Here is a 13,497-nt window from a genome sequence, read left to right as displayed (position 1 = left end):
CCTTTTCAATCCGGATTCCGCTCTCATCACAGCACTGAAACTGCTCTCCTCAAGGTCACCAACGATCTCCTCCTCTCCTCAGACTCTGGACAAGTCACCATCCTCATTCTTCTCGACCTCTCTGCAGCATTTGACACAATCAATCACTCCATCCTCCTGTCCTGCCTTCAATCCTCCATTAACATCACCGGCACCGCCCTCACCTGGTTCACATCATATCTCACAAATCGACAACAATTCATCAAGGTCAACAACTGCACATCCGCCACCGCCCCCCTGTCCCATGGTGTCCCTCAAGGATCAGTCCTTGGCCCCCTCCTCTTTATCCTGTACCTCCTCCCCCTCGGCAACATCATCCGCCGCCACAACCTACACTTCCATTGCTACGCCGACGATATCCAACTCTACATCTCCACCAACACCACCGCCCACCACCCCCCCTCCCTCTCTCTCCAGCTGCTTGGCCGACATTAAATCCTGGATGAGGAAAAATTTTCTCCTGCTAAACTGCGACAAGACTGATCTCATCTTTATTGGACCTAAATCACTCACACCATTTCCCCACCCCCCCATTACCATTGATAACACCACCCTATCTCCTTCTGCTCACATCCGCAACCTCGGTGTGATATTTGACAGCAACCTCACTTTTGAACCCCACATTAATCAGATCACCAAAACTGCCTATTTCCATCTCCGCAACATCGCCCGTCTCCGCCCCTTCCTCTCCTTCTCAGCCGCTGAAACCCTCATTCATGCCTTCGCCACTTCCCGCCTTGACTACTGCAATAGCATTCTCTTCGGCTCCACCTCCAAAGTTCTCAATAAACTTCAACTCATTCAAAACTCTGCTGCCCGACTCCTCACCCGAACCTGTTCTCACGACCATATCACCCCCGTCCTGCAGAACCTCCATTGGCTCCCCATTTCACACCGCATCCAGTACAAACTGCTTCTCCTCACCTTCAAGTCCATCCATAATCTTGCCCCCTCTTACCTTACCGATTTGCTCCTCCCCTACACCCCCCCCAGGAATCTCCGCTCCTCCCACACAAACCTCCTTTCCATCCCGCACAGGACCAGCCGGCGACATTGGGGGGACAGAGCCTTCGCCATTGCCGCCCCCACACTCTGGAACTCACTCCCCCATGCCCTCCGTGACTGCACCAACCTCACCACATTTAAATCCCTTTTAAAGACTCACCTTTTTAGATCTGCTTTCCTTAAGTGATTCTGTATTTTATCTTGAACTTGTTTTACTATCTATTGATTTTAATTAACAGTTTTGTTTTATCTTATTGTATTTTATGTACAGCGTCTTTGAGTTTTTGGAAAAGCGCTTTATAAATAAAATTTATTATTATTATTATAATATTGCTGGCTTCATCAGTCTGTTAAACTGTGACTCTCTCCCGAATATGCTGAACCCCAACTAAAAATACACAGTGTGACTTACATTAGATCCTGATCCAACCAGTTTCCATGTCAGGATAATTTATGATTAAAAGTATAATTAATGAAGTGGCTGCTGTTTTGCCTCATGCGTTAATGTGCGCAGCTTTCTCGATTTGGAGAAACTCCTTATGTTGCAGAAAATTTAACAAATTCAGAGGAAAGACTCCCACAAACAGCTGGAAGCAACCAACTAAACTTCAGCTCGTGTTAATATTTTGTCAAAACCCAGATTACATTTATTATTGGCAAGTGCCATTAACCTCAGTTTCAGGTTAATGACACTGTAACCCTAACACTGTAGAGCAAAATGAACTAGAACATCTTTTTGACACCTTGGAAGGAAACTGTGTCTTTAGTGCTCTCTGTAATTTTTTTGAAGCATTATTGGCCCTGAATAGTGGAAAAGTCTTCCCTACATAGCTTCACACAAAGTATGCATCATGTGCATGCTCTTTTGTTAATGCCTTTTGACTTGTGTCACGTTGGAAGTGATGACATGGAACTGCTAAAGGGCCATTGGTACTCCCGACTAAGCCACTGTGACTTTTACAGAAAAGTGAGCAGGATGCTAGTTCAGACAGAGTGCACATCTGAAAGAGACAGCATCAGTAATTGTCACTAACCTGCCTGATCCAAACCCTGAACCTTGTGCAGCGGCAAATGCATTATGAAATAATTTATCAAATTCCTCTGTTAATTCTTGTGCACCAGACTTCAACAATAGTGAGATCTGACATTTGAATTCAATAAACTAATTGCACCAGGGGAAAAAAATGCAGTTTAAAAACCACTGAATAAAAAATTGAAGCAACTTGAAGGGATAGTTTCACATGTTGGGGAAAAATAACACAAGATTCCATTTCTGCCAAGACTCAGATGAAAAGATGAATTTCATTTTAAGGACTTTGGAGGAAGGATTTAGTTCTCTCCAGAAAATAAAATGTGAAAACTCAAAGTTCTAGCAGATGAGAGTTGTATGTGCCTTTTTTTTGGACAAATGAAACAAGGCATACCTGGAGCTGCACCTCTGAGTAAAAGTTCATGAAGAGTGGTGGGCAAGCCGTCCAAAGCCAGGGCATAAGAGGCGATGGCCACCGTGTATGGTCTCCTCCCAGGCTTCGTCAGAGCTCTCTTCAAGTAGGCTGATGTTGAACGGATGGCTTCCTACAGCAGACGGGCAGATGATAGCTTTGATACAATCACTTCTCATTAGAAAAATAATAATGCACAGAAGACTAAAGACAACTGCTATACTAACAATAATGCTGACTTCCATAATTACCTCCACATTTACACCTGGACTGCTGCAGTGGATCCCTGCCTGCTTGAGCGCATTGTGGACAAATGTGGGACCGATGTGGACAAAGGCGGTCAGAGTTGTCTCTGGGTCGTCACCACAGAGACCACCCTGGAGACACAGATAGCAAAAAGAGGCTTTGAATAAACTCTGGAAAGCTTTTAGACATCACGTCAAGTTGGTTCTAAGTTGTGAATCCCATGATTTTTATATATTTACTCCTCAGCCTACTTTTTGCATGTCAGCCTCAGCTTGTAATGTTTTATGTTTCTCATGATGCCTTTTAAAGTGAACTCCAAACACCTGTTCTGTATCGACTCTAGTCAGTCAGCAGAGTAATTATAGAGAAATTATAGATTACACTTGTTGCTGCATTGAATTAAAGTAAACTTTGCTTAAAGTTTTTTTTTTTTTAAAAAGATGACAAAAAATATATTTTCCAATTATTTTACCTGATAATACCTGATTTCCTTATTCAACCTTTAAATGAAAATGTGCATTTTAAAGAAGAATTGAGTTTTTACGCCTGTGTCTGGCTGGAGCCTGTCCCAGCTGAAAATGGAGGAGAGGTGGTGCTCACCCTGCACAGGTTGCCCATCATTCATATAGTAGACAAACAACAATTCATGTTCACATTCACGTTGCATTCAGACTATTAAGAGAGGTCCGTTACCATGACCTGCATGTCTTTGCAGTGTGGGAGAGAGCTGCAGCATCTGGTTAAACACCGAGACAACATGCAAACTCCACATTAACATCAACAGACACTGATTTAAAGACAGGCCTCTTTACTCAAAAGATATATGACCAGTGTGATCTTGTTATTGTTTATAGGGTTATTGCTTGTATAGTTTTTAATCTTAAGCATCATTTGTTTAAAAAATTGGGGGGTTAGCTTAAGATTAAGTGACTATCAAGTCATCAAGCAACAAAAAGGCCTCAGATGTCACAGCTGTTTCTGTTTTTACTATTTAACATAACGTTTATGGCCCTTGAATACAAAAGGTACAGAGGATTGGATAACAATGAATTCCAATAATTTACATGGGAAAAGAAGCAAGGACTAGAGCTAAACATGGTGTATTTATAGTGCGTGTAAGTGTCTTACAGTCATGGTCGTGCTGTAAACGGGGTTGTCTTCTACGTAGATTTTCTCTCTATGCCGGAATTTATTCTTCACCAGGTAGAGCAGAGGGTCACACACTTGTTGCTCGTTGATGCCGATGATGGCAAAACGGCCATCATCAGCCACACCTTCACCACGTACGCTGTGATCCTGACATTGAGGTAGCCTCAGATTAGCCAACATTTAGTCACTCACCTATGATCTAACGTACACTGTTTATCAGACAAAGTGGTTTAAATTAGTTTTCTCCAGTAGTTCATTTTATGCATGGACGTATTTACTCTTTTTTTTTTTTTTTGTCCAGTGTAGCTTAAAATCCACATTATTGGATAAACCCAACTCTTGGGTTCTGAAAAAAACAAATTCAATGTCACCAATGAAACTGAAATACTCTTAGCTCGTGAGTTGAGAGAGTTGATTAGAAACGGAAAATGTAATATTTAGGTAGTACCATGTGCTTGCTCCTGTGCCCCGTATCCGCCGTACAGAGACACAGGAGCCACCGCTCCTTCTGTATGCCAGCTGGTTCTCATAGCCTGAAAACAACACAAAAGAATTCAAAGAAAAGATACAAGGATTGAGAAAGTTTGACTTGCACTGTGAAAAAATTATTTGTTCCAAAATCATCCATCTTTCTGTCCAGTTAGCTAACAAACCATCTAACTACCGAAGAGGCTACAGTTCATCTTTGAAATAAACTGATTATCATCCGTCCACCCACCCGTCTGTCCGTCCATCCGTCCCTCCATCCATCCATCCAAATATCCATTGATCCCATCCATCCATCCATCATCCATCCATCCATCAGCTAACCCTTTGTTCAGCTATGTATCCAACAATCCATCCATCCATCCTTTTTTTCCACATACACCACAAAATTAATACATTTATTTATGCCCATCCAGTTTACCTATTTTATTAATTTCATTTTCTAGTAGATATCCTGTTTGACTTGTAACAAATCCACTTATTCCTGTGTTCTCTCTCTGTTTCACCTCTCCTGATGTATTGGATAGCCTCAGCCTTGCGTTGCACTCCTACACTCTCCCAGCTGTTGCTTCGGTCCAGGTACAGGGTGGAAATGAGTGGCAGAGTGATGGAGGCCAAGTTCTGCTCCACACAGCCACCAGGCATTCGGATCAGAGACGCCAGAGAGTCCTCGCTGATTGAGTTATCAATGCTGTCTGCCAACACACACTGCCTGGAAAGAAAGGAAGAGGAGGAATTAGGAATCAGTCATATCACTGAAGTTAATTTTTAATCCTCATCGGCTGTTGGTCACCGACGGAGAGGTAACCTACCTCTGACATTGATGAATGTCTCTGGCACAGAGTTTGGCACAACTGACTCCAGTTCAGGCTTGCCACTATGAACTGTCTGCGTTCCTGCAGAGGATGGAAACATGATGACAACATAATGACACAGGCAACAAAAAAGGGACAAAAAATTGGACAAACAAGTTACAAAGCAACAAAAAATGGACAAACAACCAAAATAAGACAAAAAATGACAAAAGAGAGAAACAAAGCGACAAAAATTAGACTAACAACACAAGCGAGACAAAAAACACAAAGCCACAGAAAGGATACACAAAAACAATGAATAAAGCAAAACACAAACAGACAAAAATAAGACAAAAAACACAAATGAGACAAAAAGGAAACACAAAACGACAAAAACAAGAAACAGAACGACAAAAACGTGAGACAAACAACAAAAGATGACAACAAAAGTGTACGTCCCCAATCTATTTGAATACATCCATATGTGATTAGTAGGTAAATAGAAGAAAATTCAAGTTAGGTACAGATTTTTTCTCACCAAAACTCTATATGTGTAAGTCTGCCCCTGAGGTCCAACAGACGTCTTGGGTGTGCTTCGTCCTTCTTGATACATTCGCAATGCTAATTTCGGGAATCATTTTTATGTGTTAACTTGCACGAATTCTTCCTTCTTTTCTTTCTTGACACATTGTTGCATTTTGTGGCACTATTTATGAATCAGTGAAAAAGTCTGAAGCCACTGGTAGGAATGTGAATCACTCCAACATGCTACCAGGGCTCCAAAACTTGCTCTAAATGAAAAGTCTTGGTATTTGGCATTAATGTATCGAACACTTCTGGTTTGTGATAAAGAGCCAATCGTTAGTCTCAACTGTATACTAATGTGTTGAGGCAGGGTTAGTTAGCAAAGGTTTGCCTGCTAAAACTGGTGACACATGATAAATATAGCACTAAATTTAAAAGCATTGTGTTAAAAGTTTCAAGATATCCAGCTAACTGTGTATACACAGCTAACTAAACCTTTGCAGCTAACTGGAATACCAGTAGATAAAGCTGAGTGCAGTAATTACAAAGTTATATCGGGAGAGAGTTTATTTTCTCTCGTCTGGAAGTATGACTGACAGTCCAGTGGTTGAGAGGAGGTTGGTGGGAGCTGCAGTTGTGGTTGGTGGGGTGGTGGGAATCTCCTGTGTCAACCACCTGGGTCCCCTGTAAGATGGCTGAAGCAGTTGTCGGAAAGCTCGGATGCATGTCCCACACCCTAGTGATAGTAGATGAACGTCGCGTGCCAGGAATACTGGCATCGAGGATCTCCCTGAGAGCCGTCTTTCACCAGCAGCGATGCAGCAGCTTCTCCTTGTAGTTGGCTCTCTGAAGTGCACTAGGACAAGAGACGAGCAACCAGATTCATCAGAAAAGAAACCCACACCTCAGAACTCTTTTTTTCTTTTTCTAAATCAACAGTTGATAAAAGTCCAATGTCATTATACATTGTACTTGTAACTGCTAGTGCAGAACCTCAATAGAATCATTATCAAATCTGCCAGTTTCGTTCAGCTGTTTAGCTTCTTTTGTATTTAAGAGCACATTTAATAAAGGACTGAAATGCCAGACAAAGTTGGTGAAGAAAATTACACATTTAGCAGAAAAAAAGACAAATGTTTGTTTCTAGACATGGAAAAGACTCTTCCAGACCAAATGCAAATAAATATTAAGCACTAGTGTGTAAAACAGCAACTGCTTTCTAACACAACGGTCTCATAACATTTCCATGTCAGCTTGCTGTGGGTTCTTCTCCCCTGAAGCTTGTCAATTAATCCAATGAATTATTATTATTATTATTATGAGATCACTATACACAAGTCAGCCTAAAGGTAGAAAGCACTGAAAGATGTGCAGAAATTATATACCGACTAATCTCAGTTAGTGCAAATCACCCGTCAGGTGGGAGAAGTGCTCATCCCGCTTGTTCTTGGCTAAACAAATCATGATGAGGGGACACTCACCCAGCTGAGCTTTACGCTTCAACAGTTCAGCAGAGCGTCTCCTTCTGGTACTGCCTGGACACTGCACGGCTGCGGAGATGAGAGGAAAAACAGGAAAAACAAAACAAAAACCCTTACACAAGTTTTCATTGTTTCATTGCACTGGTTGTGCTTTTGTCTAACAGATGAGCAACAGCAAATGGTTACTTAAAAAAAGATTTGGACAACCAGTGTTACCTTGGAATGATATTTAGGATTCAATGGACAAGATGCACAATTATAAACAGATTCATCACAGCTTTTTAGAACAGTTTTATCATTCTGTGGTACCCATACTGTTTCAGTTTTTATCCAAGAGCTGTCCAATCCATTTCCCCGCTACACATACAACAGATACACTATGTGGAATAAAGAACTGAGTCTTGCACTGGACTGCACTTTATCACCCATCCTACTGCTCATGTGCACTAAGACTGTTTACATATTTATATCTTTTAAGTTTTTTTTTTTTTTTAAAAATGTATTTGTACATAGTGTGCCTTTTTCTATTTTTTTATATATAGCTTGGAGTCACCAATTGTAATTTCGCTGTGGGGAAACACAATGACAATGAAGATTCTTGATTCTCAATGTGTTCCTAACCCCTAAGCCCAACGCGCACAAGGAAGATATGTTGTAGTGGCTCAAAAATTGCTATAAAAGCAAGCAACAGTCCAAGAAAAACACATATTTAGGTTAAGATGAGTTCCTTTTTGACACGAGATATGGGTTTTGCTCTTTCAATCATTGGTCGCTTTTAATGTAAATCTCTTGTGAATATAGGGTTGTAACCCTACACTATAATGAAGTATCGGCTTCGTACCAGACTTTTCAGAAGTGAATATCACCTATATTTAACACACATAAAACAATATTCAGTATTAGGCACAAACCGACATATTAAGAGATTAGTTGGTTTGTATATTATTCTCCACCCAAAGCGACTCCAGGATCGCCTCACTTTCAGCAAACACACAGTGCAAACACGGCCTTGAGCTGCTACAAGGGGAAAACTGGATTCCAAGTGTTGACAGCTATTTCCTAATGAAAGCTAGTTTATGATGTTTTTCAATGTTCACTATAGTTTTTTTTTGTGTGTTTCTTTACTGGTGTTGCTATGTATAGGAGCACCAGTCAAGAAAACAATTAAATCATTATTTTTTTTTTCCATTTTGATTTTATTTAACCTTTACTTAACCAGGAGAGATCCTGTTGATATTAAGAACCTCTTTTTCAAGGGAGTCTGGCCAAGATAGGCAGCAGCAAATACAAAACACAGTTATGAAATTACACAGTTAAAACATGATTAAAATACGGAGGGAAAAAAAACAATAAGAAGAAGAAGAATTAAAATCATTAAAATCACCAGTATTACAGTACATGATGATGGATTACTTGAGCTTGACTCAGGTCAATATTGTAAAACTGAAATAGACAAAAGACAACAACAACAACACAGAAAAGAAAATAAATCACTATACAAGCACTGATACATTCATGAACACAGCACGTATTAGACATGTACCGAACCCGACAGGAACCGTTCACCGACATATAACTCCAACTCTAACCCTCTAACCGCGAGTGAGGGCTCTCCAGGTAGGTATTTTCAGAGTGGCACAAGGTATGAAGGTGTCCCCGTTAAAGAACACGGCAGCCAGACTTTCCAGGTTAATGATGTTTATTGTTGTTGCAGATAACTCTGTGCTGCACTGGTAGACAACTGTGGCTACTTGTGGATAACTGTGGCTAGCTGTGGTTCTGAAACATCACAAACAGGAATACTGAATCAGTAAGACATTCAGCATAAATGTAACCACAATAATAATTATACTATGAAACAGTAACACAAATGCACATAAACACAATAACGAAGGGCAAAATATTATGCATGGCTCAGCATTTCAATCACATGACGGTAGCAATGTAGCCAAACCCGCTCGGACAGACAACATGGTGGGCTAATTGCTAAGCTAACGTCCGTCCTGTAAAGTGTCGCTAAACGATCAACAAGTAACACTAAACAGTGCATAATCATGCTCTACTGGTGGAACACATGACCACTCACCTTCGTCATTTACACACAGCAGGTTAAGGAAGAAAAAAATGCAACATGCATCCAGTTCAGACATGTGCACAGGAGAGAACTAGCTAACAATTGTGCTGCAACATGGAGAAAAGCTACGTCACACACGAGGTGCGTTCAAGGACATTACGTAAAAAAACACAAACATCCGATTAGCTCAACGAGGGAGGAAATACAACTATAACGCAACCCATACAACATCATGATCAAAATATGAGGGCTTTCTAACAACACTGTATGACATATTTCAACTACTTGACAAATTATAACAAACTTCTAACATGACATTTCTATTTGTGCTTATGTACACGTTTTACTCACAGACAAATAGTCTCCAAGGTAGCTTAGCTTAGCACAAAGACTGGAAACAGGTTAGAACTGTTAGCCTATTTTAGCAAAGACTGGAAACAGGTGGGAACTGTTAGCTTAGCTTTGCACAAAGGCTGGAAACAGGTTAGAACTGTTAGCCTAGTTTAGCAAAGACTGGAAATAGGTGGGAACTGTTAGCTTACCTTCACACAAAGGCTGGCAACAGGTTAGAACTGTTAGCCTAGGTTAGCAGAAAGACAAAACAGGTTAGAACTGTTAGCCTAGCTTAGCATAAAGACTGGAAACAGAGGAAAACAGCTATCCTAGCTTAGCATAAAGACTGGAAAGACGTTAGAACTGTTAGCCTAGCTTAGCATAAAGACTGGAAACAGAGGACCACGTTACCCATGAGCCTCTGCTCCTGGCTGGCTCAGAGACACGTTACCCATGAGCCTCTGCTCCTGGCTGCCTCAGAACCACGTTACCCATGAGCCTCTGCTATGATAATAATATGAGACAAAAAATGAACAAACTGAATAATAAAATAGCCATTAAAACATGCAAGATGACCCCTAAAGTAACTAAAGTAACAATGTGAGACCAAAAATGAACAAACTGAATCAAAAATAGCCATAAAAACATGCAAAATTACCCCTAAAGTCACTAAAGTAATAATATGAGACAAAAAATGAACAAACTGAATCAAAAATATCCATAAAAACATGCAAATTGACCCCTAAAGTCACTAAAATAACAATACGAGGCACAAAATGAACAAACTGAAGCAAAAATAACCATAAAAACATGCAAAAGGACCCCTAAAGTCACTAAAGTAACGAGACAAAACATGAACAAACTGAAGGAAAAATATTCATAAAGAGATAAGAAATGACCACTAAAGTCACTAAATTAACAACATGAGACAAATAAATGACCAAAATGACACCAAAATATCCATATAAAGATGAAAAATGAGCACTAAAGTCATTAATGTCCAGCTTTAATATTCTATGTAATATTCTGCAGTATTTCAGTTGTAGTGTCCATCATTTACTGCAGTATTTTACATGTAGTATTCAGTATTTATTGCAGTATTTAACCTATAGTGTCCATCATTTACTGCAGTATTTATCTGGAGTACAGTATATAGAGACGTTGTGATCCAAACTCCAACCAGCTGGCGGCGCTAAGGAGGCACACTTCACTGTTTACCAACCGATAAAACAATGAAAGAAGAAGTGCCGCGGACGCAAAGAATCTTGGGAAATTAAAAGATAAAACCATGACAGAGAATCACGGAGGAGAGCTACTGAAGCTGTTTAAATTGTGGGTGTTAACGGAACTGATGATGTCACACTCCCCGTGTCTGGGGACTGCGCCTCCTAGTGGATGATCGCTGAGAGCAGTTCATGAGTGAATGGCTGGATTCTGCTCCAAATACACTTTTACATGAATGCTTCCTCTCACATTCTGCCTCTAAAGTCAACTTATTGTTACAGAGAGATGGAAAACACTTCAAAGGGGGGCACAAAACAAACTCAAGCAAAAATAACCAGAAAAAGACTTGTAAAAATCACCACTTAGGTCACGTAATGAACAGTATGAGACAAAAAAATGACCAAAAACAAGCATAAAATGCTGCAAAATGACCCCTAAAGTCAAGCAAAGCAAAAACAGCCATCAAAAGATGAAAAATGACCAGTAAACTCACTAAATTAACATTATGAGACAAATAAATGACCAAAAATCAGCCAAAAATAGTTACTAATGGATGTAAAACAGTCAAGATGAGGCACAAAATGACCAAACTGAAGCAAAAATTGCCATCAAAAGATGAAAAATGACCAGTAAACTCACTAAATTAACATTATGAGACAAATAAATGACAAAAAATCAGCCAAAAATAGTTACTAATGGATGTAAAACAGTGACCATGACCAAACTGAAGCAAAAATTGCCATCAAAAGATGAAAAATGACCAAAAACAAGCATAAAATGCTGCAAAATGACCCCTAAAGTCAAGCAAAGCAAAAACAGCCATCAAAAGATGAAAAATGACCAGTAAACTCACTAAATTAACATTATGAGACAAATAAATGACCAAAATCAGCCAAAAATAACCATCAAAAGGTGCAAAATGACCACAAAAGTCTTTAAATTGACATTATGAGACACAAAATCAAGCAAAAACAACATTAAAAGAGGAAAGTGACCACTAAAGTCACTAAATTATCAATATGAGACAACTGACAAAAATGAAGCAAAAATGGTTACTAATAGATGCAAAACAGTCAAGATGTGGCACAAAATGAAGCAAAAACAGCCATCAAAAGATGAAAAATGACCAGTAAACTCACTAAATTAACATTATGAGACAAATAAATGACCAAAATCAGCCAAAAATAACCATAAAATGATGTAAAATGACCACAAAAGCCTTTGAATTAACATTATGAGACACAAAATGAAGTAAAAATAACCTTAAAAAAGAGGAAAATTACCACTAAAGTCACTAAATTATCAATATGAGACAAAAAATGAACAAACTGAAGCAAAAAGAGCCATAAAAAGAAAATGAACCCAAAATAAACATAAAAAGATGCACAATGACCAAAAACAAACAAACAGATATTAAACAGTCAAGATGAGACAAAAAATGACCAAACTGAAACAAAAATCAACATAAAAAGATGCAAAGTGACCACAAGTCACTAAATTAACAGTATGCAGTGTTTCCTGTGCATCCATTCAGGCACCGCTCCTTTAAATTCCTTTTTTTGTTGTTGTTGTTATTGTTGTTGTTATTGTGGCAAATCCACCACCACCACTTGTCTCCACCTTCACAGCAGAGTGCTGCACTGTGTCGGGTTCTCGTGAGTACTAAGGTAAACTACAGATAACTATCTCGTTTAGCATCTACTCTTTGATACGTTGGGTTAATATGACGTTAATTACTCGTCAGAGCGCGTCACGTCCAGCATCCAGGCAGCAGGTCACAGAGTCAGAGGAGTAACGTCTTGGAAAATAAGACAGCGACTTACCAGAGAAAAGTTATTAGCTCAAAACAACTCATAATAGATTCTACAAGTTAAACACATTCTCTAAATATTGATGTCCAGCTAAATTTTATCATTGGCACCAAAACTGCACAAAACACAAAATCCAACAGCTTGAACTGATCAGAAATATTAGAAAACAGATTCCAAAATAAACATTAGAGTTGGATAACAGACCCAGAAATGACTGTGCCTGACTTCCTCTCAAAAAATCCTCCCGTTCACTGGGAGCTTCATCACCAAACTCAGCCTCATGTGGGATCAGATCAGAGCAGGGGGCGCTACTGCCCTCTGGCGGACACAGGCGGTAACGACACTGTTATTATTAATTGTAAAGCTGGCGACATTACAGATGAGCAGCACTTCCTGTTTCAACGCAAAATTATTCTAAAACGTGATTTTGTGAGACTCAGAAGAATCTGCAGGATGAACCAACACGTATCTATGGACCACTAGCTTGCAAACTCCCTCAAATTGTGTTTGTTGTCATTTTACGTCCAAAAATGAACACGTTATAGCTAATGTACAAATGCATTCATGACCTAACCAGGACCTGGACAGGAGCTGGTCAGTTCTTGGACAGTGTGAATCCTGAGCTGAATAACTGAATTATTAAATGATTTAACATATTTTTATAATTTTGTGGGTTTTTTACATGTCATAATATTCATAATATTAAAAGGTCACAGTTTCTGATAGAAAGTGGTTCTATTAGTTCTACTGTGCTATAATCCACTATAAAACATAACAGAGAGCAGCAGTTTATCTGGAGTTAGTCGATTGCTGGTCACAGTTAAGAAAAAAAGAGAAATGCTTAAAATTGTGTTTTAAAATTCTATTTTTATTTTCACTGCTAAAAGT

At 39.4% G+C, this 13,497-nt stretch overlaps 1 protein-coding gene across 1 annotated transcript in view; it reads right to left on the bottom strand.

The window, feature by feature from the left end:
* Positions 1-2,347: 2,347 nt before the first annotated feature.
* The window catches only part of LOC111575742 (complement C3-like), a 37,246-nt gene continuing 26,096 nt past the window's right edge, over positions 2,348-13,497 (bottom strand). The window contains exons 2-6 of the mRNA XM_055011074.1: positions 4,874-5,079; positions 4,330-4,414; positions 3,861-4,044; positions 2,738-2,863; positions 2,348-2,619 (exon numbers count right to left, since the gene is read on the bottom strand). Coding sequence (XP_054867049.1) covers positions 2,374-2,619; positions 2,738-2,863; positions 3,861-4,044; positions 4,330-4,414; positions 4,874-5,012 — 780 coding nt within the window. The 5' untranslated portion in view covers positions 5,013-5,079 and the 3' untranslated portion in view covers positions 2,348-2,373. The remainder of the gene's footprint in view (positions 2,620-2,737; positions 2,864-3,860; positions 4,045-4,329; positions 4,415-4,873; positions 5,080-13,497) is intronic.

Source organism: Amphiprion ocellaris, chromosome 6 (assembly GCF_022539595.1).
Source record: "Amphiprion ocellaris isolate individual 3 ecotype Okinawa chromosome 6, ASM2253959v1, whole genome shotgun sequence".
Classification (NCBI taxonomy): domain Eukaryota; kingdom Metazoa; phylum Chordata; class Actinopteri; family Pomacentridae; genus Amphiprion; species Amphiprion ocellaris.
This window is presented reverse-complemented; position numbering and strand designations above follow the sequence as displayed.